General features: G+C 40.2%; 1 protein-coding gene across 13 annotated transcripts in view; it reads right to left on the bottom strand.

Annotated features, from left to right (window-relative positions):
* Nucleotides 1–27329, bottom strand: part of LOC132400603 (dystrobrevin beta) — a 488265-nt gene that overhangs the window by 113421 nt on the left and 347515 nt on the right. For 12 of the 13 annotated variants that reach the window (XM_059981722.1, XM_059981724.1, XM_059981723.1 and 9 more), the window contains one exon: nt 10248–10337. The exons of the other annotated variant lie outside the window; for it this stretch is intronic. In XM_059981722.1, the coding sequence (XP_059837705.1) occupies nt 10248–10337 (90 nt within the window). The remainder of the gene's footprint in view (nt 1–10247; nt 10338–27329) is intronic. 13 annotated transcript variants of the gene reach the window in all.

Genomic DNA, 27329 nt, shown 5'->3' with positions numbered 1-27329 from the left:
TTAAAAACTAATGCATAGAAACAGAATTGCAAGTTGAACTCTGGCCAATACATTAGTCAACCGCATTCCTTCAATATTAATTTCCACTGGCAACAGACTTACGCTCATTAAAACTGCTGCCATTTCCTAGCTCACACCAGGTGCTCCATGCCTATCATCCCTGCCCACACTAACCTCCTGCACCATCTCAATGCATCTCGTCTCCACCGATTGGTAGTTTTATTAAGTTATATTAAGTTAGTTATCTTCTTGTAAAACTATGAACAGAAAGTAAAATAGAAATGAAATAAAGCTGGAATAGAGAGAGATATGTAAGTGAGATTGAAATAACAGAACAGTACAGCACAGGAATCGGTCTTACTGTTCTAAACATGATGCCAAATTAAACTAAGTCCCTTCTGCCTGTATATGATCTATATCCCTCCATTTTCTGCATTTTCATGTACTATCTAAATGCCACTTAATTGCCACTATCCTATCTGCTTCACCACTGCCTCTGACAGCTTGTGTCAAGTACCAACCATTCTCTGCACCGATCCTGTAATTTCTTGATCTCAGCTTCAGAGTATACCCTCTACTACTTGCTATTTCTAACCTTGGGGAAAGAATTTCCGAAAGTGACAAACAATAAATTTTTTTAGGATTATTATAAGAATTAAAATCCAAAGCAATAAGACACCACAGTATTAAAAGTACATTTAAAGGCCAAAAGAAAGGCGTGGAATTAATTAACACATTATTGTGTTCATCCACACCATAATGTAAAGGCTCCAATTTTCCATGTTGAGCTTCCAGTATGCAACTTGAGCCCATGACGTGTATGTAAAATGCAGTCTCCTGATCTAATACTAGCATAGCAAAACCTGTGAAAGAACAGAATACAAGAACTTTTACTATTGATTACACATAGATGTTGGAAGCTGCTGTTAGATTTACTCCATCATAGAAATGAAGGCTGTGCACCTTATGTCTCAGGGCTACAACAAATCAAAGGGCAAAAAGAACAGAGGGCAGCAAAATTACAAATTGTACCATCACAAAGAGATCCATCTGGCAGGAAGGCATGGAGTATTCACCGTTTAAAGAGAATAGTCATTCTGAAAATGAAAGAAACTGAATTTGAAAATAATTTAATCGTCACTCTTGCATTTTCATGCTTCAAGCATCAGACTGATGGGGGATGGTAAAGTATACCTATTCTAATAATTTATAATACAAGATGACAACCTATTTAATAAATACAAAATGCTAACTAAAAATATTATGCAGCATGCCTTTCCTAAATTCATTATTGATTGAATGATCAAATGGAACCCCAATGATTTGACAACACTTTGATAATTTGGCAATGATACCACATTCAAAACTTGCTGCAGAATTAAATGTCAACTGCACTTTTTTCCATAGATGCTGCCTGGCCTGCTGAGTTCCTCCAACATTTTGTCTGTGTTGCAGAATTTTCTGTATTGGGCAATTCTATATTTTAAGTATTAAGCAACTTTCACAAATCTCTGGTCCCTTGATAAACTGCAGGGTAAGTCCAGCATTGGAACATGGCCTACAACTTGTGACAAGATGATGAGCATAACTTAAAGATCACCTATCCAAAACAAATGGAAGAGACTGTCCGTGCAGCGACCCTCTCCCTTTGATTGCCCTGTTTCTCTGCCATGAACATAGTGTCCACTGCAAACATAATTATTGTTCATTTCAGAAATACTTCAATGGTTATGGGTGGGAGATGAGTGCTGTCAAGATCATAGCTGTTTTTCTATAAGTCAAGTGAAGTTGGACCAAATGGTCCATGTTAATATATTTTGTTGACAAGAATTGTAACTATATCCTTACCCTCTAAAATCTGGTACAGTACAGAAATGCAGAGATTGCACTGAAAGCGTAGAACAAAAACAGAATTTTCGCTGAATGGGCCCAGACACAAACAACCCACCACCAACACCCCTAAATCTTTTACATTTTATTTTCGTGATCTCATCTTCACAGACAGAACAGCATCTTACTTTCTGCCATGCTGTGTCACACACAATCAGATTTGTTTATTATAAAACTGATAACTACATGCAAAAACCTGCATCAGATAATATAAAAATGTCATGCCCCATATTGATAAAGCCATAATAATTAAGCAAAAATTATAACATATCTTTCTTTTTCCAGTTAAGTAGCTTTAAGCCGAGAGCCATTTCACTGTGTGTTACAATCAATATCCTTCGATTTAAACGTGGGCTTTTTCTAAAAAATAAATTTACTTGAAAAGGTTCTATCTTTGGAATAAACATTTTCATCCAAAGGTTTAAATCAAATGCTCTTTTTTCATTTTAATCCCACTGCACCCCTGAAGGCTCATGTAATCCAGCTTAAAATCAGCCTCAGACCGCTGCCTCTATTCAGATTATAATTGCTCTGCAGTGATCCACCATTACAGCCATCCACTATGTGGATAAATTCACTTATTGAAAATTTAAGATGTGGTATAAGATTCATTCTCACAGAATTATTGTGGAAAAAATTAAATGAACACAAAATTTATTTTAGTCAACATGCATTTCTTTGAGTTCTTGAACAGATAGCAAAGCTTGGCACGATGGGAAATTTGGTCTGGAGGTCTGTTGTCCAAGAATGCAATCTTCTCCTAACCCCCTTAAAATGGGGCTGCCTATATAGATGAACTTTGAAATTTTTGATCAGTAATTGAAATAGTTCATATATTTTTAAATGAAAGATTCTGCAGTTGATTTTAGTGGTGCAAAAGTTGATTCTGTTCGAGATGTGAGAAAGTAAACATGACATTTACAGTACATACCAAAAAATTTAAAACAACTGTGCAATATTCATTTTCAAAGGTCAAGTTGGGGGGGGGGGGGGTTTAAATTAATCTTTAGTCCTAATCCCACAGATGCTAAACTTAGCATCATTAACTCCTGAGCCCAAGCATAAACTAACCAAATTTCCAGTTCCTCTTCTGCAACTGCAGTAGACAATGGCTTTTATGTCTGGAGGATTAGAAATCATGTTCAATATAACATTGAAAGGCCTTGACAAGAGTGGATGTAGAAAGGTGTCTTATGGTGGGAGAGTCTAAGACTGGAGAATGCAGCCTCAGAATAGAGGGGCATCCTTTCAGAACGGAGAAGAGGAATTTCTTTAGACAGAGAGTGGTGAATCTGTGGAAATCTTTGCCACAGGCAGCTGTGGAGGACATGTTTATGTATATTTAAGGAGATTATACTGCAGATTTGCAGTCATTGGGATGAAGTGAAATGAAACATGGGGGAAATTCAGAAAGGGTGATGAATACAATACTGAAAGTGTTATATTAGAATGCACACAATATACAAAAGACAGATGATCTTGTCGCGCAAATAGAGATTGCAGGAACTGCGTTGTGGGCATCATTGAGATGTAGCTGAAAGAAGGTCATTGTTCAGAGCTTATCATCCAATGATACACATTGTATTGAAAGGTCAGGCAGATAGGCAGAGGGGTTCATCACTTGGAGTACTGTGTTCAATTCTGGTCATCTCACTACAGGAAGGATGTGGATACTACAGAAAGAATGCAGAGGAAATTTACAGGGATGGTGCCTGGATTGGAGAGTGTGCCTTATGAGCATAGGTTGGGTGAGCATGGCCTTTTCTCCTTGGAGTGACGGAAGGTGAGAGGTGACCTGATAGAGGTGTATAGGATGATGAGGGGCATTGATTGTGTAGATAGCCAGAGACTCTTCCCAGAACTGAAATGGCTAACATGAGGGGGCATAGTTTTAAGGTGCTTGGAAGTAGGTACTAGGGGGATGCCAGGAGCAAGTTTTTCCACACAGAGAGTGGTGGGTGCGTAGAATGCACTGCTGGCGATGGTGCTGGAAGTGGATACAATAGGGTCTTTTAAGAAACTCTTTGATAGGTACATGGAGCTTAGAAAAATAGAGGGCTAAGTGCTAGGGAAATTCCAGGCAGTCTCTAGAGTAGGTTACAAGGTTGGCACAACATTGTGGGCCGAAGGGCCTGTAATGTGCTGTAGATTTCTATGCATCCATGTAGAGGTTGATAGATGCTTGATTGGTCAGGGCATGAAGAGAAATGGGGAGCAGGAGATTGGGGCTGAGAGGAAAATTGGAACAGCCATGAGCAGACTCGATGGGCCAAATGGCCTAATTCTGCTCCTCTATCTTGTTAGGCTATGTCTGGAATACCCGGGAAAGATGTATTGGTTTTAAAGAAAGTGCATCATAAACCATAGTAAATTGGATTCCAAAGGTTTTATTTTAACCAGAAGTTAACAAAGAAAGGCAGCATCCATTGTAATTTAGGAGATGATATGAACAAAATTTACTATTTGTTTGCAACAAATTAATGGAAATTGATTGTTCAAAAAGTGAATTGTTATTTTTAAAATGAGAAAGGTTTATTCATTTTACAAACTCCATTTCCAGAAAAGTTGGGATATTTTCCAAAATGCAATGAAAACAAAAATCTGTGATATGTTAATTCACGTGAACCTTTATTTAACTGACAAAAGTACAAAAAGATTTTCAATAGTTTTACTGACCAACTTAATTGTGTTTTGTAAATATACACAAACTTAGAATATGATGGCTGCAACACACTCAACAAAAGTTGGGACAGAGGCATGTTTACCATTGTGTTACATCACCTTTCCTTTTAATAACACTTCTTAATCGTTTTGGAACTGAGGATACTAATTGTAGTAGATTTGCAATTGGAAGTTTTGTCCATTTTTGCTTGATATAAGACCGCAGCTGCTCAACAGTCCGTGGTCTCCGTTGTCTGATTCTCCTCTTCATGATGTGCCATACATTTTCAATAGGAGATAGATCTGGACTGGCAGCTGTTGCAGCCCATGCAGAATCTGGTCTGGCATTGTCCTGCTGAAATCAGCATGGATGTCCCGGGAAGAGACGTCGCCTTGATGGCAACATATGTTTCTCTAAAATCCTAATATACGCCTCAGAGTCAATGGTATCTTCACATACATGCAACTCACCCATGCCTTGGGCACTGATGCAGCCCCATACCATCACAGATGCTGGCTTTTGCACCTTTCGCTGATAACAATCAGGATGATCGTTCTCATCTTTGGCACGGAGAACTCAACGCCCATTTTTTCCGAAAACGAGCTGAAATGTGGACTCATCTGACCACAGCACACGGTTCCACAGTCTTTCGGTCCATCTGAGATGAGCTCGGGCCCAGAGAACTCGCTGGCGTTTCTGCATACAGTTGATGTATGGCTTCCTCCTTGCGTAATACAGTTTCAAGTTGCATTTCTGGATGCAGCAACGGACTGTGTTCAGTGACAATGGTTTTCTGAAGTAATCCCGAGCCCAGGTGGCTATAATTGTCACAGTAGCATGATGGTTTCTTAGGCAGTGCCGCCCGAGGGCTCGAAGATCACGCGCATTCAGCAGTGGTTTCCGACCTTGCCCTTTTCGCACTGAGATGTCTCTGAATTCTCTGAATATTTTCACAATATTATGTACTCTAAATGTTGAAAGACCTAAATTTGCTGCAATCTTGCATTGGGAAATGTTCCTTTTGAACTGACTAACAATTCTCTCACGAATTTTGGCACAAACGGATGAGCCACGACCCATCCTTGCTTGCAAAGATTGAGCCTTTGATGGATGCTACTTTTATACCCAGTCATGATACCTCACCTGCTACCAATTAGCCTGCTTAATGTGGAGTCTTCCAAACCGGTGTTACTTGAATATTCTGTGCACTTTTCAATCTTATTTTAACTCTGTCCCAACTTTTGTTGAGTGTGTTGCAGTCATCAAATTCTAAATTTGTGTATATTTACAAAATAAAATTAAGTTGGTCAGTAAAACTATTGAAAATCTTTTCTTTGTACTTTTGTCAGTTAAATAAAGGTTCACGTGAATTAACATATTGTAGCGGTGTGCTACACACAGCACTGAAATAATGACACTGAGTCAGTAAACTGCAGTTAAAAAAAGATTTTATTCGAACTTTGCGGCCTCGATTTAAAGCCTCCCTGATCCCGCCCTCCCCGGGCGCGGATGCTGTAGGGGGCACGTATTCACAGTCCCGCGTGAGCTTTTCCCTTTGTTGGTGAAGCAGACCTGGCGCCCTTTTGGGACTGGCCTTTATGCCGGCGCGCTGGCTACTTGTGAGCCGGTTCGAGCACGCTTGGAAGTGGGTCACCACAATATCACAGATTTTTGTTTTTATTGCATTTTGGAAAATATCCCAACTTTTCTGGAAATGGGGTTTGTACCTAACAGTATTAAATCACTTATTAAGCTTTTAACTTTGAACCTAACTGCTGCATATCAGTGCCAAAAATAAATTACAAACTGACTAATGCAGACATGATGGGTCAAGGCGATAATGAGAACTGGAGGAAGAAGAAACTTGTTCAGAAATATCCAGACAAGCTGTGGCAAAAGATCAAGGGATAATTACTGATGAAGAAGGCAATTCAATCCAGTTAATTCAAACAGAGGGATCATCTTTGACCAGTCCTGACCTAATAATTATAATCTGCTGAATTAGTTATGAAGTTCATCTATTTACTTGATTTGCATAATAACCTTACGACTGAACATGCAAGTAACACTGCGTGAAGGTCAGATTGCCTTTAATACGAAGCCTGAGAGTGATTTTAAATTGATCAGCTGTTGTTTAACAAAGTGAGTTTGAAATAAATACTGACCAGAAAGTCATTGTTGCAGTCAGAAGACCAAATCCCTTCCTTCCCACTTGACTGGAGCTTTGGCACAAGTATGCAAGATAAAGTATGCAGTTTGATGGAACCATTTGCAATAACCAGACATCTGCTTTGTGCATGTTCAATACTCCCCGTGATATTAAAGGAAGGGAAAATATTACGTTCCATGAACAAACCCAGTTCTGAGGAATGAATCTCAGTTGAATCATTCCTCCATGATTACAAGTGCCACTGTGATGAGGCACCGCATCCAGCTCACTCGGAGATTCCAAATCCACGACATACCAATATGAAATCTCTGCCATGCCAAAGAAGGCATTAATTCAGAAATAGAAAAGAAAATCATCCGGATTGGAAAAGGACAGTTAAGATTGGATGAAGACATTAAAGAAGAAATCCAATGTGTGCTTTTTAACTTCCTTGCCCTTACTTTTTTAATGACTGAAGGACTGCTAATTAGAATGAATACACCCTTGTGTTCTTATCAAGCACTAAAAATTGCTGATAAAATACAGAATTGTATAGCACTAAATATTTCTCCTAACACATCTGTTTTATTCTCCAGCATTTTACTGCATGTTGAGCAACTTGACTGAGTATTTAAATGGATTATGTGCTGATGCCCAAGTTCCATAGCCTGAAACATGTCAGACCTTAAGGCACAGGAGCAGAGCTACACCATTCAGCCCATTGAGTCTACTCTGCCATTTATTATCCTTGGCAGATTTATTATCCTTCTCAACCCCATTCTCCTGCCCTCCCCATAACCTTTGACACCTTGACTAATCAAGAACCTATCAACCTCTGCTTTAAATATACTTGACGTCTTGGCGTCCATTAAGACCCCAATGGCAATAAATTCCACAGATTCACCACCCTCTACCTAAAGAAAATCTGTCTCATTTCTGTTCAAAGTCGATGTCCCTCTATTCTGACCCTGTGCCTTCTCATCCTAGACACAACCTCCAAAGGAAATATCCTCAACACATTCACTTTGTCTAGGCCTTTCAGTATTTGACAGGTTTCAATGAGATCCCCCCGCCCGCATCATTCTTCTAAACTCCAGTGAGTACAGATCCAGAGCCATCAAACGTTTCTCATTTACTAACCCTTTCATTCCCAGAATCACTCTCCTAAACCTCCTCTGGACAATCTAAAATGCAGCATATCTCTTCTTATTAGATAAGGGACCCAATACTGCTCCCAATTCTTCAAGTGTGGTCTGACCAATGTCTGACAAAGCCTCAGCATCACATCCTTGCTCTTATATTCTAGTCCTCTCGAACTGAATGCCAACATTGCATTTTCCTTCCTTACCACCTGCAAGTTAACTTTAGAGAATCCTACATAAGACTCCCAAGTTCCTTTGTGTGTCTGATTGTTGAATTATTTCCCTGTTTATTCCTTCTACCAACGTGCATGACCATACACTTCCCTGCAACACTATACAGTATTCTAACGGCCACTTCTTTGCCCATTCTCCCAATCTGACCAAGTCCTTCTGCAGACTCCCTGCTTCCTCAACACTATCTGCCCCTCTGCCTATCTTTGTATCAACTGCCAGTTTAACCATAACTCTATTAATGCCTTCATCAAAATTGTTAAAATATAACGTGAAAAGAAGCAGTCTCAGTACTGACCCCTGTGCAACACCACGTCACCAGCAGCCAACCAGAATAGGCCTTCTTCATTCCCACTCTTTGCCTTCCGTCAGTCAGCCAATGCTCTTGCCATGCTTATATCTTTCCTGTAATACCATGGGCTCTTATCTTGTTAAGCAGCCTTGTGTGGTACCTGTCAAAGGCCTTCGGAAAATCCAACAAACCAATATCCACTGATTCTCTTTTGCCTATTCTGCCTGTTATTCCTTTAATGAATTCCAACAAATTTGTGAGGTAAGATTTCCCCTTAAGGAAACTGTACCCACTTTGGTCTACTTTATCATGCACTAAGTACCCCAAAACCTCATCACAAACAAGATCTACCGAAATCTCGACTGTACTTTTATTCTGCCTGGCCTGCTGAGTTTCTCCAGCATTTTGTGTGTGTCCCCTAAAACCCCATTCTCACCTCAATAAAGGACTCCAACAAACTTCCAAACACTGAAGTCAGGCTAACTGGTCTATAATTTCCATTCTTCTGCCTCCCTCCCTCCTTAAAGAGTGGAGTGACTTTGCAATATTCCAGTCCTCCAGAACCATTCCAGAATCTAATGATTTTTGAAAGAACATTACTGACACCTCACAATTTCTTTAGCTACCTCTTTCAGAATCCATGGGGTGTAGTCCATCTGGTCCAGGTGATTTATCTACCTTCAGACCTTGCATCTTCCCAAGTTCCTTCTCCTTAGTAATAACAACAACATTCACTTTTGCCCTCAAACACTCTTGAATTTCTGGCATACCACTGCTGTCGTCCAAAGTGAAGACTGACACAAAAATTCTCATTACATTCATCTGCCATTCCTTGCCACCCCCCATTACTACCTCGCCAGCATCATTTTCCAGTAGTTTACAATCCACTTTTGCCTCTCTTTTACTCTTTGTAAATCTGAGAAACCTTTTAGCATCCTCTTTGATATTTCTGGCCAGCTTAGCTTCATAGATAATCTTTTCTGTCCTTATGGTTATTTTAGTTGCCTTCTGTTGGTTTTTAAAAGCTTCCCAATCTGCCAACTTCCCTCTAATTTTTGTTATAAATTAAGCAGTCCCAGAGAATCTGACTCAAAAATACAGCAAATGCAGGCTGAAAAATCTCCTATCACCCACTTGTATGCAAAATGCAGTTCCTCATAAAAAGAAATTATTCTAGTTAAAATACTGATAATGGACTATTCCAAGGTTTCTTCCAGATTATCATACAAATTCTCAGTAAGCCACGTCAAAGTGCTCTATAGCAGAAAGATCAACAGGTGCAACTTGGTTTTCCAAGAAACTCTCAATTTTAACTAAGAAACATATTGTTGTGCTCCAAGCCATTCTACTGAATCTTGTTTATGCACAAAACTGTAGCAAGGATTATTATTAGTTTGAAACATATAGAAATCATGTTTGTACATCATGTATTTTATTTAGACATACAGCACAGAACAGGGCCTTCTGGCCTATCAAGCTGCACTGCCCAGCAACCCAACAATTTAACACTTACCTAATCGCAGGACAACTTATAATGACCAATTAACTACTAACTAGTACGTCTTTGGACTGTGTGACGAAAGCAGCGGAGGACCTGGAGGAAACCCACATGCACAACGGGAGAAGGTACAGATTTTCTCACAGAGGACGCCGTGATTCAGCTCTTAAAATCAGACAGCACGAGCGTTGCACTAACCACTACACTGTTGTGGTGCCCCAGTGAGGAAAACACTGGTTAAAGAATTCAGATGGCCTTGGATCAAATTCATGCATCTACCCTCAAAAAATGGATTTCATTCATTCCGACTGGGTTGCGTTTTTCAAGATTTTAGAGACTTATTTGCTCAGTAGAGCAGCGCAGTGAACTCAACAAACACTAACCGTGTGCTATGCTGCAGCCGGCTCACATAGACTGCTATCAGATCGTGCTCATCAGCCAGCTGGGTAGCCGTGTCCAGCCTGTACTGTAACCTGGTGACAATGGAGGTAAATAAAGTAAAAGTAGAACAAAAGAAATAAAATAAAATCATACATGATTCACATTATAAAACAAACATGTTATAACATGATTAAACTAAAAGAATAATTGAGAATTCAAATCAACAGAAGATCAATAATCAACGTTTCAGTAACATGAGCATTTTTACTTTTACCTGTGTATCCATGCTAGAGGGAAATCTCTATGGACAAAAGGCTAAGCAACTCCATTAACTGATTCCACACACCCAGAAATTTAAAGTTTGTGGGTCATCATTCAACGGATTGGCAAATGATATGATTTAATTCAGGAAGGCATTGGACAATTGCATTGCTGGACACAGCTTACTATAAAACAGGAGGAATGTAATATTCTATCACTTGACCTTCATTTTGAAAACCACAAATTCTGCTAAGCTTTGCTGTCTGCATTATAAATTTTTGTGTGGATTTCATGTTAATCTGTCAAGAGAATCTCTCCTTTATTGATTATACCATCTCATCAGCGATGTTGTGGCAGAACGGACTAAGAACTGCAGAATCAGCACTAAGCAATCCAAGGATGATTGTTATTTTCCAATACAAGTAACAACTTTTTGACCTTAATAATCTGTAAACAATCGGACAACTCACTCTAGATTTTTTTTCTTTTCTAATTGCTTTATGGAGCAAAGGTTATGTTACTGACATAGCCACTACTAACTCTGTAATTTTACCTGTAACCAGAATTTAGAAAAACATCTTGTCAATAACTCTTACTTCTTTGGCTATAAATAAATCTGAATTCATGCCCAGAATTGGCCAAGAGTTTAAGATTATGTACAATCAAGCAACATTATTTTGTTAAATAAATGACTGTGTAAAATGAAGTAGAAGTTGGCAGATGTTAGCTCCTTCACAGAGTCTGCACAAGCACACATCCTTTTCACGTTGATTGCTTGCATGTGTTTCTTGTCATCTCATGGAATATCTAGATTCCAGCTGCAAGAAAACGACATGATCTAATCACAGACAATTATGTAACAATGGCTCAACACATGGATACTTCAAAGTTCAAAGAAAATTTATTATCGGAGTACATATATGTCACCACACACAACCCTGAGATTCATTTTCATGTGGGAATACGCAACAAAAATCTATAGAATAGTAACTATAACAGAATCAATGAAAGATCGTCCAATCCGAGTGCAGAAGACAACAAACTGTGCAAATGCAAATATAAACAAATGCAATAAATATTGAGGAGGTGAGATGAAGAATCCTTTAAAGTAAGTTCATTGGTTGTGGGCTCATTTCAATGTGAAGTTGAGTGAAGTCATCCCTTTTCTGTTCAAGAGCCTGATGGTTGACAGGTAGTAACTGTTCTTGATACTGTTGGTGCACGTCCTGAGGTTCTCACACCTTCTTCCTGATGGCAGCAGCCAGAAGAGAGAGTGACCTGGGCAGTGGGGACACCCGACGATGGATGCTGCTTTCCTTCAACAGTGTTTCTCGTAGATGTGCTCAATAGTTGGGAGGGGTTCACCCGTGATGGTTTGGATCGTATCCACTATTTTTGTGGGATTTTCTGCTGAAGGGCATTGGGGTTTTCATACCAGTCTGTGATACAGCCAGTCAATATACTCATATCCTCTCCACTACACATCTATAGAAGTCTGCCAAACAGCGAACATGTTTCTAAGCCCTTCAATAGAGAATGAATTTACCATGCATCAAAGTTGAACAAAATGTGCACAATTATCCCATTCTCATAACATGGGAGTGTGGGTAGCTTTGGAGGCAAAATTAATTACATGTATTAAAAAAAAGCTGCACAAATCGACAGGCAGCATTTATTATTATTTCAGCAAGCACCTTCTGTTTTGGGAGAATGAGTTCAATACGTCTACCGCAGTTTATATAAAGAATTGTTTCAGACAGCCCTGAATGATGTGTCCTAATTCCACTGAAGTCAAAGTACATTTATTATCAATGTAAGCTTTATACAACCTTGAGATTCATCTTCTTACAGACAGCTACAAAACAAAGAAACCCAATAGAACCCACTGAAACAAAAGGAGGTCATCAAGCACCCAATGTGCAGAGAAAAAAGTGCAAACAATAGAAGCAAGCAAATAACATTCAGAACTGAAGTTCACGAAAGTGAGTCCACACTGTGATAGTTTTCGGCCACAGCAACAGTTCAGTGCACAGTTGAATAAATCTTACGGAGCAATGAGCTAAAGTCCAGCGCAGAGTCAAGCAAAACTCACGAGACAGAGATTTGAACTGGCCCATCCCTCGCCTCTTGGCCCCGACATCCTGCTCTTTTCAATCTGGCCTGGCACTTAAATAGTCCAGAGCTTGCTCTCGGCCCCGAACCCTGCCACTTCGATACACTCTTAGGCCAGTGCCCTGTCTTCTCAATTCAGCTTGGCGCTTAAATTGATCAAACTTCGGGTCTTTCCTTGCTCTTGGGTGCAGGTCCAAACCCCACTGACACGGCTCTACATCGCCTCCGCTCTCCTCGCCTCGGTTCGGTTCTGCCGAATCCAAGTGCCTCAAATATTGGCTCATTCCCACCTCTCTGGCCCAGACCCTGCCGCCTCGATTCAGCCCATGTACACCGCACCGCAAAAGCCCTGCATCCATGACACCTCAAAAATGCCAGGCTGTCCCCTTGCAGAGACAAAATACCTTCCTTTGAAGTCATTAAAAATCTTACAAATGTCAATTAAATCACTATTTAATTTTCTACCCAAAAAAATACAGAACTGACACACTGAAAAAACAACCTGGATTCTAAAAGAAACATACATGTCTGATCTCTTACTGAGCAGAACACCTTGCTCAGAAAGGCAGTATGAATTGTTAAAAAGGGAAGACATTTACTGAAATGAATTAGTATGTAGAGACCATTTTCAGACTGTGGCTGATCGTACATGAAACCTTACTATCTTACTATCTGCTTTTTTGAAAAAGCAAATTCAGGATGGAAATATGTACAGAGTGCATTTGATTTACCATTTGCTTTGCTTATGAATAAATCTACGTTCTTGTTTGAGCCATCAGATTACAATCACATTACTGGAGTCACTGCAAGAAAGGGCTCAACCTCAGCTAATATATTGATTGTCAATGTACAGCCAAATGCAGGAAGATTGAAGACAGGGTGGCAATACTCCAAATTTCTGCCACTAAACTTATCAATCTTTTCCCACTCTCTTCCAAGTTACCTTCTGCATCAGATACGTGTTTCATGAAGATAAACACATCTGCATTCTGGAAAATGTACAGAACCCTCTAGCACACTCAGGATGCCATTTGATCCAACATTTCTGTGTTGAGTTTTTTGATGAAGTTCCTTGTGGCTCCAATTCCCAGTTCTTTTTTTCCTCTCCCCATTCTTCTGGGAGCAGATACAGGAGCCTGAAAGTCTGAACAACCACATTTATGAACAGCTTTCTTCTCATTCACACCAAGTTCCTGGTGACAGCCATGTTCTCAGTCTCTTCACTATTCACTCCATTATCACTTCAGCATTTCTCTTTGCATTACTCTACAATCTTCACAACTTTCTGTTGTTTTTCACTCATTACTGCATTTATTATTAACATGTGTACTGTTGACACTATGAGCTTCATATGGGCAAGGAATTGCTTTGCATCCGGGGATGCAATATGACAATTATCTGATCTGAATTAACAATAAACTCCGCTGCTCAGTTGGAAGAAGGCTAACTTCAAGCATGTGTGGAGCCAAAATAGATGGAAGAGATATTAAATACTTTCTCTGCATCTGTATTTACTCAGAAGTCTATCGAAGTGAGGCGAAGCAGCATCAGCTTCATGGACCCTGTACAGATTACAAGGGAGGAAGTGACTGCTACCCTGATGTAAATCAGGGGTGGATAAATCCCTGACAAGGCGTTCCCTCGCTGCCAGAGCCCTAGCAGAGATAGTTAAAACACCCTTAGTGACAGGAAAGGTACCAAAGGATTGGAGGATAGCCAATGTTGTTCCACTGTTTAAAACAGGCTCTAAACAGAAATCAGGGAATTATAGGCCAGTGAGTCACAGAGAAATCCAGCACAAAAACGGGCCCTTTTGCCCATCTAGTCCAAGCCGAAACCATTTAAACTGCCTACTCCCAATGATCTGCACTGAGGTCATAGCCTTCCATACCTCTACGTACGTATCTATGTACCTATCAAAACTTCCCTTAAATTTTGAAATTGAGCTCGCATGCACTACTTTCACTGACAACTCATTCTACACTCTCACAACCCCGAGTGAAGAAATTTCCCTTCATGTTCCCCTTCAATTTCCTACTTTTCACCGTTAACCCATGATCTCTGGTTGTTGTCCCACCCAATTTCATTTACCCTATATACCCCTTGTAACTCTGTATACCACTATCAAATATCCTCTCAAATCTTCTAGACTCCAAAGAATACAGTCCTAGCCTATTCAATCTTTCCTTATAACTCAGTTCCTCCAGACCCAGCACCATCTTTGTAAATTTTCTCGGTACTTTATCAACCTTGTTTACATATTTCCTGTAGATAGGTTACCAAAACTGCACACAATACTCCAAATTAGTCTTCACCAATGTCTAATACAGCTATAATAAAACATCCTAAGGGACTAGATGTTCAAGTATTTGGATAAACATGGACTGATTAAGGGTAGTCATTGTGCATGGTACGCCATGTCTAACCAATCTTATAGAGATTGTTGAGGAAGTTACCAGGAAAGTGGGTGAACGCAAAGCAGTGGATGTTGTCTATGTAGACTTTAGTAAGACATTTGACAAGGTCCCGCATGAGAGGCTGGTTAAGAAGGTTCAGTTGCTCAGCTTTCAGGATGAGATAGTAAAATGGATTAGACAATGGCTTTGTGGGGAAAGCCAGAGAGTGGTAGTACAGGATTGTCTCTCTGATTGCAGGATTAAGGTGCTGGTTCAATTGTTGTTTGTCCTCCATGTCAATGATCTGGATAATAATGTGGTTAACTGGATCAGTAAATTTGTGAATGACACCAAGATTGGGGTTGTAGTGGACAGTGAGGAAGGCTATCATGGCTTGCAGAGGGATCTGCAACAGCGGGAAAAAATAGGCTGAAAAATGGAAGATGGAATTTAATGCAGCCAAGCGTGAGGTATGACCAACACACACAATATGCTGGAGGAATTCCGCAGGCCAGGCAGCAACTATGGAAAAGAGCAGAGTCAACGTTTCAGGCCGAGATCCTTCAGCAGGACCTGTTTCCCCTTCATCGTCTCTCTTTCATGTCTCCTGACTCGGCTGCATTTAGTGGGTGGCGGGACCACCGGTTTTCTCCGGGCACTGCTTTGTTACAATGTAGTGGCTGAGTGTTGCACTTCACAATTCAATCAAGCTGAGGTTAGTACCTCTCTCCAAGAAGTCTGAACCACCCCTCTCGTCTTCCCAGCGACCTCTCTTCCTCCTGCTCCACAGCAGAAAACTGAAACATCGACTGTACTCTTTTCCATAGATGCTGCCTGGCCTGCTGAGCTTCTCCAGCATTTTGTGTGTTGCTTGGATTTCCAGCATCTGCAGGTTTTCTCTTGTTTGTGAGGTATGACCAAGCAGGGTAGGTCTTATACAGTGAACGATAGGGCACTGAGGACTCTGGTAGAACAAAGGGATCTGAGAATACATAATACATAACCTGTTGAAAGTGGTGTCACAGGTCGATAGGGTCGTTAAGGAAGCTTTTGGGCATATTGGCCTTCACAATCAATGTATAAAGGACAGATGATTGGATGTTTTGTATTGGACACTGGTGAGCCCTAATTTGGAGTATTGTCTGCAGTTTCGTCATCTACTTACAGGAAAGATGTAAACAAGGTTGAAAGAGAACAGAAAAAAATTACCAAGGATGTTGCCAGGTCTGGAGGACCTGAGTTATAAGGAAAGATTGAATAGGTTAGGACTTTATTCGTTAGAACGTAGCAGACTGAGGAAGATTTGATACAGGTATATAAAATTATGAGGAGTATCGTTAGGGTAAATGCAAGCAGGCTTCTTTCACTGTGGTTGGGTGGGACGACAACCAGAGGCATGGATTATGGGTGAAAGGTGAGAAGTTTAAGGGGAACATGAGGGGAAACGTCTTCACTCAGGGGGTCGTGAGAGTGTGGAATGAGCTGCCAGCACAAGTTGTGCACGCAAGCTCAAATTCAATGTTGAAGAGAAGTTTGGATAAGTACATGGACAGTAGGTATATGGCCGGCTCTCGTCCCAGTGCAGGTCGATGGGTGTAGGAAACTCCAATGGTTTCAATCCTGCTGAAGGGTCTCAGGCCAAAACGTCGACTGTACTTTTTTCCCCATAGATTCTGCCTGGACTGCTGAATTCCTCCAGTATTTTGTGTGTGGTGTAAAAATGGTTTCAGTATGGAATAGATGGACCGAAGGGCCTGTGTTTCTGTGCTGTACTTCCACATGACTCTTTGAGAGGGGACCTGCACAGGGTAAAGTGAAACCCAAGTTCTGTATAACAACGGTGAGGTTTCAAGTGTAGAGCAGATACATTCAAACAAGAGAGAGAGAGAGACCGGGGAAACCAAATCCAGAGGATCCTGTCTGAGAATTAGAGCGCCAATGAAAAAAAAATAAAGTGCCTGAATATTTCAGATAGAACTAGGCGAACAAGAGCAGGGAGATGAAAAGCAAATTAGATGGGCTATGAGAGACTGAAAATAGACTAGTCGGTGAAATAAAAGAGAACACAGGTCATCTATTAGCACGTAACTGGCAAGAAGTGGTAACACCACATACAGGTCAATGCAGAAAAGTGAGAAGCTAATACTTTTTAAACCAAGTAGAGGAAGTTACCAAACCTTACTCATTGGAGACAAGATGAAATTGACAAGGATAAGGTAACAGATAGGTTGCTCATGCTTTACCTAAGTCAATTTCACTGCAGGAATCCAAGGTGGCAAGTGGAGGTAGAAGTTGCATTTGGGTATAACATAATTATCAAATCTTCCAGACGGCGGAGAATAGCAAATGTGCAACGCTGAATAAGAAACAGATGCAAGGAAGACCCTTGGTAATGGAAGGAAAATAATCAAGGGGAAATATAATTAATATCTGGAGATCTATGAGTTAAAAAAGAAAAGCATGCTTAGAGATATTATATTACAACTCGACTGCAAACTTTGGTGAGCTCACAGGAAGTAAATTGAGAAATCTGCTCTGTGGATGTTCAAAACTTTTCCTAAGTCCCATGCAAGTTCTACTTGCCAAATTTAGATCATGTTATAAAAGGATCAAAGGCAGTGTGCGTAAGAAATCAGCCAGAGGATTGAGAGGCGAGTTATGGAAAATATTTTTATATAATGAAGGAAGTGATGTTCCCCAGAGGTGTGCTGGGCACTACTTTTTTTTGGAGTTATTTTAATATTTGCATATAGGTGTGCCTGCCAACATTACCAAATTTGCATATGATAAATATTTCATCTAAAATATAGAGCAGGATTTGTGATGCTATTGGGTTTGCTGACAACAAACTTCTAAACTGAAACAAAGACCTTAAGCCCTATTGAACATAAATAACTACAAATACTCTCAATAAAGGAGATTACCCAATCTTCAAAGGCTAGTTCACTTCTTTGTTTATTCTCTATGGCTAGTTTAGCTACCAATAACCACTATTTGAATGGGAGGGGTCCTTTTTCCCTCCCAAAGAGAAGATACTTTCAGCGAACTAAACTGTTTAAAGCACAGCTCATTTATTTTCAGCGAGGCACACTTAAATCCAAACAACAATATTAAAACTCATTTAAATCTCAGAGGATTTCTATCTTATAAAACATCGCAAACTTACAATTTCTAAAACAAAACCATTAAGGATTTCCAAAACACAGGTACAATTCAAGATCTTCAAGATGAGACCAACGAACAGCATGACTAATGGCGATGGCCTGCAGGCAGTTTACTAAACCACTACTTTCCCTTTCAAATATGATTCTACTACTGAGCTGCATGGGACCAGAACTCGAGTTTTATATCTTGATAGTGTGTTCTGGACCGACAAGCAATCTGGCACTTTGCTATCTCTGAGGGAGGTCAGTGGGGTTTGGAGCAGAGTGTGTGGCCTGAAGGCCTCAAAGCTTGGGGCCGGGGTATGAGCCTATGATCAACTCCATTGCTTCACTCCAATTGAGGCATCGAGTGAGACTGAAATCAACGAGGACAAGCGGGTGTTCGGCGCCATCTGCCTGAGTTTGACTGGTGTTTTTCTGCCTCTCACTAGTGGAGGAGTCCTGGGATCTATGTTGCAAGGATTGATCGGCGAGGCTGTGTACTCATTTGGGGGGACTTCAAGGTTCATGTTGCATGCGTTTCTGGATTTTGGTTACTTTTTTTGAGTGATTGATGTTTTCTGGGGCGCTTCGGCCAACAGTGGGATAACAATGTGGCTGAACTTTACTAAACTCAATTATAACCATATAACCATATAACAATCACAGCATGGAAACAGGCCATCTTGGCCCTCCTAGTCCGTGCCGAACCCTTAATCTCACCTAGTCCCACCTACCCATACTCAGCCCATAACCCTCCACTCCTTTCCTGTCCATATACCTATCCAATTTTACCTTAAATGACACAACTGAACTGGCCTCTACTACTTCTACAGGAAGCTCATTCCACACAGCTATCACTCTTTGAGTAAAGAAATACCCCCTCGTGTTTCCCTTAAACTTCTGCCCCCTAACTCTCAAATCATGTCCTCTAGTTTGAATCTCTCCTACTCTCAATGGAAATAGCCTGTTCACGTCAACTCTATCTATCCCTCCCAAAATTTTAAATACCTCGATCAAATCCCCCTTCAACCTTCTACGCTCCAATGAATAGAGACCTAACTTGTTCAACCTTTCTCTGTAACTTAATTGCTGAAACCCAGGTAACATCCTAGTAAATCGTCTCTGCACCCTCTCTAATTTATTGATATCTTTAATAAAGATAAAGATAGAATTCTACTGAACTCCTGGTTTGCCATTTGATTTTGTGTGTGTTGTTTGCTCGCTTTTTGCCATTTGAGCAATTTGTTCTTATTATGTGCATTGGGTGTTTGATGTTTTCTTCAGCGGGTTCAATTGTGTGTCTTTTTACACAAACCGTCTCAAAGAAATTTGGAGACAAAGTTCTCAGCTTATTGCTCACAGTTCATAATTAATGTGGTAAAGCTAAATTCTTTGAGTACATAAACCTCTCAAAATTAACAGATCAATTATTTAATATGCTATATGATATTATCCATCTGGTCTGCAAGCATTCTTAAACTAAACAACTTTGAGTATGCTTGTCTGTTTTGAAACAAGCCAAAGTAAAGAACCCATTGTTTTCTACTGACCTCTTTCAGCAATAAGACAGGTGTTGTGGGCTAGCCGTCTGCTACAGAGACAGAACTTGTTTGTAAAGCTGTGCTTTTAACTTCAAGCTGATTACTGCTTGCCATTTACAGTTTAAAAATTAAAGATTGACTCCCATTTACAAGAAGCTTAAACAAAAGAATATTAGTTGAAAGTTTACTTACATCTGTGTGTGATCTTACAAGTTGCAGCTGTCATGTTTAGAAATCAAACTTTGCCAAAAAAAAGGGGTCTAGGAAGTGAATATCCATCATACGTAAAATGACATGCTAGACAACTGAATGATGAAATTTAGTAGAGAAGTATGTAGTGATGATTTTTTAAAGAATCATTGAGGATATTCAGTAAGAGCTTAATAGCACAAATTTAAAGTCTATATAGGCACATAGACATGGATGTATTCAAATTCTTGAAGAGTGGTTAGCAATACTTGTGTTACCTATTATTAGGCAAGAAGCACAAAACCAGGCGGCTTGTGTTCAGAACACAATGCATCCAATTCTGGGCACCTCACTTTAAAAAAAGGTATGAGTGTGATCGCATGAGGAAATTCAGGTTTAAGATGAGAATGGAGAAGCTGAGGAGGTGGTTCAGATCAGATATTAGAGAAGAGCATAAGACTTTAATTGGTGTAAATGAGGTAAACAGGGAAATGTTTTCGCATTGGCAGGCAGTTTGAGATGAAAGTGTAGTGAAAGGCAACAGGTTTTGGAGAGATGTGAAGAAAATGTTTCGGTTCAATGTGTTTGATTTATAAATCAGAGCAAGGAGGCACTGGTGAGACACGGCGATTTTTTGCAGGCAGCAAACAACACTACGAACGATTCTGCAAAATATACATTTTATTGACTATGATCACTGCTATCTACAGCATTTAATTTTATTTTGGGGGTCGTGCTTTCGAACCATCTGCATGACCTGAAGTTTTTGCGGGATCCTGAAGGATTTGGCAAACTGGACTCCTGCGAATGCAGCTCCGTCCGCAGTGGCCAATGTTGGAGCAGACTTGGGTTAGAGGCAGGGCCTGGGCCCAGGAGCAAAAAGTAAATTGATGTTGAGCTGATTTAAGAAATGAGGCAGATTCAAAACATTAAGGTGTCGAGGCAAGTGACAAAGGACAAAGTGATGTTCAGCTACTCTGTGAAGCTTTATTTAGCTCAGCACAGGATTGATTCTGCAACTGTGGCCTGCTGGACAGGCTGCAGCATGGAACTGGTTCTGTAGTTGTGGCCTGCAGCAATTCGGTCTCCTGTACCGGCCGCAGTGCTGAACTAGCTCCCGTTCTCACTTTTAATGATGCTGCAGTTCATGTTCTGTGTATTATTTGTTTAATTTATTTTTATCGTTTGCACAATTTATTCTTTTTTTCTACACAAAGGATATTAGATGGTCTTTGTGGCATGGGGGTTTTCATAGATACCATTGTATATAGTACACATACTTTGATAATAAATGTCAACTTTTTTAATTTTAAGTAGTGAAACAGTCATTCAAGCCTTTAAAAGGTAATCAGTTAGGCATTTTAAGGAAAATAATTATCAGAAGAGGGAATGACTTGCTCTACAGGGAGTTAGCTATGATAGGTCACATGACCTACAACCATACCATTATATAATCAGTCCATGCCTATTTCACTCTGAAAGTTACTGAACCTGATTCCACCATTATATTAGGCTATGTAACACCACTATAAATAGGATGATAAGCCACCTAACCTTTATTTCATTGCTTCTGTCCTGTTAGAAAGCACCTTAGGCGCCCATCGATAAATAAATGGACCCGGCAATTATGAAGTAAATCATTCATCTGTTATACAGTGAATGCCATATTCAAGCATTCTGGAAAAACACAGCAGTGTTCAAATTTGTGTGTTGTAGCCTCAGACTTCTCAATCAAGGTCCTGCTGATAAATGTTTAGAAGTTCTTATACAACAAACCCACACTGACCAATGTGCCAGTAATGCACATCAGGAAAATGTTGCCCTATTAAATGGTAGATGCCTGGAAATGAAAACAAGTGTGATAGCTCATTGGAGTCTTTGCTCTCATGCTAACTAAAATTATAACGAAACTCTCCAAAGAAATAACATCATGTTTGGAAAATATTTTGAGAGTCAATAAAAGAAATGTTTTTGACCTACAGGGATCATTATGCAAAGGACCAGATTAGTGCAACAAATGGCTTTTAAACTACATGTACTACTTATTTGCATAAATAGATATATTTATTTATATTTGAAGTAGAACGCCTAGGACAGGGGTCAGCAACCTTTACCACTGAAAGAGCCACTTGGACCCGTTTCCCACAGAAAAGAAAACACTGGGAGCCACAAAACCCGTTTGACATTTAAAATGAAATAACACTGCATACAACGTTTTTTTTTTTGCCTTTATGCTATGTATAAACAAACTATAATGTGTTGCATTTATGAAATTGATGAATTCCTGCAGAGAAAACGAAATTACATTTCTGCATGCAACAAAAACATTTTGAACTCCGAAAAAAAGACGTTGGGTTGAAGGTTACTTTTAAGTAAAATACTCAACGTCTATTTGAGTCCTTCTTGTATTTATGAAAAACGCCGAACTTAAATTTTCCGCCAGCAGCAAACCAAAAATAATGTCAGCCAGCTGTCAACCTGAAAAATAAAAGGACTATTTCACTGAACAATGAAAAAATATGAATATACGTAAAATAATAGGCAATTAAAATATTTATCATACTTGGTTAATGGGATTTCTGCTCCTGGACCTCAGCACACAGCGTCTGCACATCAGGGCTGGATGACGTCACCTTCATCTTTACACAGGATCGCAAGCTGTCATCTGTGAGGCGTGCACGATGTTTGTTTTTAATAAAGTTCATGTTGGAGAACACCTGCTCATATACATATGTGGATCCAAAGATCGACAGGACTCCAAGCGCATACTTTTTAATGTTTACATAAATGTCAGGGATAGCATTCCATGTTTTGAACACAAGTTTGTCTGGTTTTGGGAGGTTTTCAATATCACTCCATTTGTGATTCTGAGCAAGAACGGCCTTCTGATGGGCAACATCATCAAGGTCTGCTGTCAAGCGTCTAAACTTGGACACCCATATGCCTTTATCAGCTATGTCGGCCAGTTCCATCTCAAGATCAGGTTTACTCACACCTGCCAATGCAGTTGTATTCAGTAGGGATGGATCGATGCTTAGGGGAGTGACCGGGAAGGATCATGTGTTTTTTTCCTCTCTGAACTCACAGAAGCGTTTCCCAAACGATGTTTGCATTGCGATGATTGCAGAATGTAAATACTCCGAATTTATCATGTCGTGACCTTGTTTGAACTCTCTCAAATTGGGGAAGTGAGACAAAGTGCCTTTCTGTAAATCTCTGGCAAGCACTATCAACTTGCGCTCGAATGCCAAAACATCCTCCATCATGTGTAGGGCTGTATGTCCTTTCCCCTGAAGAGCTGTGTTCAGCGTGTTCAGGTGCGCTGTCATGTCTACCATGAAGTGTAGCTTTTCCAGCCACTCTGGCTGTTCCAGCTCAGGAAAGGTGAGCCCTTTGCTGCCCAGGAAAGTTTTCACTTCTTCCAGACACGCGACAAAGCGTTTCAGCACCTCCCCTCTGGACAGCCACCGGACTTTGTTGTGCAGCAGGAGATCAGAATATGCGCTTTCCAGCTCGTCCAGTAACAAACGGAATTGACGGTGATTTAAACTTTTTGCCATTATTTTATTGACAATCTGAATGACAACATCCATTACTTCTGTGCATTCCGGAGGAAATGTTTGAGCGCACAGTGCCTCTTGGTGCAAGATGCAGTGAAAAGTCAGCAGCTTTCCGTCCAGCGACTTCTGCAGTAAAGCCACAAATCCCTTGTGCGTTCCCGTCATACTCGGTGCCCCATCAGTAGCTACTGACACCAGGTGGGTGGTCTTTATTCCTTTGGCTCTTAAACTATTCAAGACAGCCTCACAGATGTCCTCCCCCCGTGTTTGGTCTTTTAGAGGTATCAACTCAATCAGTTCTTCCTGTGGCCCAGCAGTTTACATACCGGCAGAACAGCGCTATTTGTTCAATATCACCTTTGTCTTTAGACTCGTCACAGGCAATCGAGTAGGCCACAGCTGAATTGATGTCTTTAATTTGCTGTCTTGTGATGTCTTCTGCCATTTTTATGGTTCTGTCTTTGACAGTCTTTGCAGAGAGGGGCATATCCCTGATTTTCTGCACAATTTCACTCTTGTTTTTAAAGTCCGTGAATAGATGTTCTGAAATCTTAATGAAAGATTCTTTTATATATTCACCATCTGTAAACTGCTTCCCGTGCCTGACTATTTCCTGAGCGGCAATATAACTAGCGTATGTCGTTGATTTTCCAGACTTCATCCATTTCTTGAAATGATTTTTGCTCAGATCAACCTTCCGCATCAGTTCCGAAACGGCTATTTTTCTCTCATCTCCATCCGGATATATTTGAACAAAGGCTGCGTGTTTATTCTGGAAATGTCTTGCGACATTTGACTTTTTGTTGTTTGCCAGTTTCTCATTGCATAGTAAGCATACCGGTAAACCAGTCTCGTCAACAGTGAAAGCAAATTAATCTGTCCACATATCATTAAACGTTCTGTTTTCTTCAGTCACTTTTCTTTTTTTAGAATTCTCCATAGTTTGCCTACCTTGGATCGAAAAATTAAAGAAATCGTGCACTGACGGGTGTCAGGTATTGGCAGTGGTGACATATATTAATAGCGATAAAAACACGTTGTAGCGGTGTGCTCACGCAGTCAGTAAACTGCAGTCGAATAACTTTATTCGAACTAAACAGCCTTGCTTTTAAGCCTCCCTCAACCCGGCCCCCATGGACGCAGATGCTGCAAAAGACATGTACTCACAAACCCCTGTAGGCTATCTCCCTTAGCCTGAACGCTGGCTAATTGTGAGCCGGTTCCAATGTGCCAGGAAATGGGTCGCCACAACGTCTTATTTAGATTGTACAAGATCACCATAATCTTCAAATTTAGAATTACATTTCAAAAACTAACAAACTAACATAAAATACATTTTAATTAAATGCTGACCAATTATTTCCCAAAGCCACAGGGAGCCGCAGCACAGAGGTGAAAGAGTCGCATGTGGCTCCGGAGCCGCGGGTTGCCGACCCCCAGCCTAAGAATATGGATCTAAAATATTAAATACTTAATAAACTGAATATTTAAAATATTTAATTCAAAGTGAAGTAGAGCCAAAACTCCTTTGTAATCTCAAAGTTGATTTTTAGACTTTTCCAGGGAATATGTTGGGCTCTGGAAATGGATAGTGTTGATTACAGAAGAACCACATCTCAATTCAAACTTAAAAGTGCTATTACCATTTTCTTACATTTCTAATCAGGTGAAGGATGAATGTATTGTCTTACTTATGTCGCTAACCTGCAGAGTAGATGAGTTTGTATACTCAGCAGTATAGTACGATCAGTATGTCATCAGTTGTAATGAGTAGTCACTGATCTCAGGCATTAACTCTGACTCTTCCTCCTGCAATTCTGCTTGAGTATTTATTCTATTATTTTTATATCAATCTTCCCACATCCAAAGTGTTTTTCATTTGTAATTTCTTTATGACAGGTTTGCTAATTGATTCAGTTCTAGAAATTTTATTCAACATTCTGACTGAGAAATTAGTAGGGATATACAAAGTTAGCAACAGATGACCTTAGAATTGTTCTTGGAAAGTTTGGAATATAGCTTCCAAAATTAGAATTAGTAATTTAACAACCTTAAATGAAGGTTTATGTGTGCAAAAGATGTATTATGGTGAAGTAAGAACCATAGAACACTACAGCACAGTACAGGACCTTCAGCCCGCCATGTTGTGTCAACCCATACATAATCTTTAAAAAAAAGTACTAAACCCACACTACCCCATAATCTTCCATTTTTGTTTCATCCATGTGCATGTCCAAGAGGCTCTTAAATACCCCTAATGTTTTAACCTCCACCACCATCCCTGGCAAGTCATTGCAGGCACTCTCAACCCTCTGTGTAAGAAACTTACCCCTGATGTCTCCCCTAAACTTCCCTCCCTTAATTTTGTACATATGCCCTCTGGTGTTTGCTATTGGTGCCCTGGGAAACAGGTACTGACTATCCACCCTATCTAGGCCTCTCATAATCTTGTAGACCTCTATCAAGTCCCCTTTCATTCTTCTACGCTCCAAAGAGAAAAGTCCCAGCTCTGCTAACTTTGCTTCATATGACTTGTTCTCCAAACCAGGCAACATCCTGGCAAATCTCCTCTGCACCCTCTCCATAGCTTCCACATCCTTCCTATAATGAGGTGACCAGAATTGAACACAATACTCTAAGGGCGGTCTCACCAGAGATTTGTAGAGTTGCAACATGACCTCTCTACTCTTGAACTCAATCCCCGTTTATGAAACCTAGCATTTCACAGGCCTTCTTAATTACCCTATCAACCTGTGCAGAGACCTTGAGAGATGTATGGATTTGAACCCCAAGGTCCCTTTGTTCATCCACATTCTTAAGTAACTGACCATTAATGCTGTACTCAGTCTTCTGGTTTGTCCTTTCAAAATGCATCACCTCACACTTGTCCGGATTGAACTCCATCTGCCATTTTTCTGCCCAACTCTGCAGCCTGTCTATATCCTTTTGTAACCTTCGACCACCTACAGCTCCATCCAAAACTCCTCCAATCTTCGTGTCATCCGCAAACTTACTCACCCATCCTTCCACCTCTACATCCAGGTCATTTATAAAAATCACAAATAGCAGGGGTCCCAGGACAGATCCCTGGAGCACTCCACTAGTCACCGACCTCTAGGCAGAATACTTTACTTCCACAACTACCCTCTGCTTTCTTCCTTTAAGCCAATTTTTTTATCCAAACAGCCAAGGTTCCACTTATCCCATGCCTCATGACTTTCTGGAAGATTAGTAATAAACCAATGACTAAGGTAACACCTTTGGTGACAAGAGGCACATTTTAATAAAGAAAAGACAGTGCAAAGGTCAACCAAAATTTCATCTGTTGGTCTGCCTGAATGGCTTGCAAAATAAAGGCTATGAGATCTGGTGAAAAGCCTTTGTTATGCATGCCATCAGGACAGATCATGCCGTACATAATTACTTTGAGATACTAAAAAGAAAATAGAATGTAGTAAGTATTGCAGTTACAGAGAAGGTAGACAAATAAAGTGCAAGGGCTATAATGAGGGAGATTGGAAGATCAAGAGTTCATCCTTAGAATATGACAGCTGGAGACAAACTGTCCTTCAGCCTATTTGTCTGTGCTCTCATACTTTTGTATCTTCTGCAAGAGGAAGGAGAGGAAATGACTGGGGTGGAAGGGGCCCTTAATTTTGCTTGCCAGTTTCCCGAGGCAGTAAGCAATGAGGATGATGGAGGGGAGGTTGATACTATGAAAATATTGAACCAAAATTCAGGATAAAACATACCCTAAATTTTAAAATCTTTAAGTGCAGAATTATTCCAGAAAATGTACTCGCCTCACACATTGTTTTTTCCCGCTGTAGAACATTGCAATATAGCAGAACAATGAACCAAGCAGGCACAACTACATAA

This window comes from Hypanus sabinus, chromosome 10, assembly GCF_030144855.1.
Source record: "Hypanus sabinus isolate sHypSab1 chromosome 10, sHypSab1.hap1, whole genome shotgun sequence".
In the NCBI taxonomy this organism is placed as follows: domain Eukaryota; kingdom Metazoa; phylum Chordata; class Chondrichthyes; order Myliobatiformes; family Dasyatidae; genus Hypanus; species Hypanus sabinus.
This window is presented reverse-complemented; position numbering and strand designations above follow the sequence as displayed.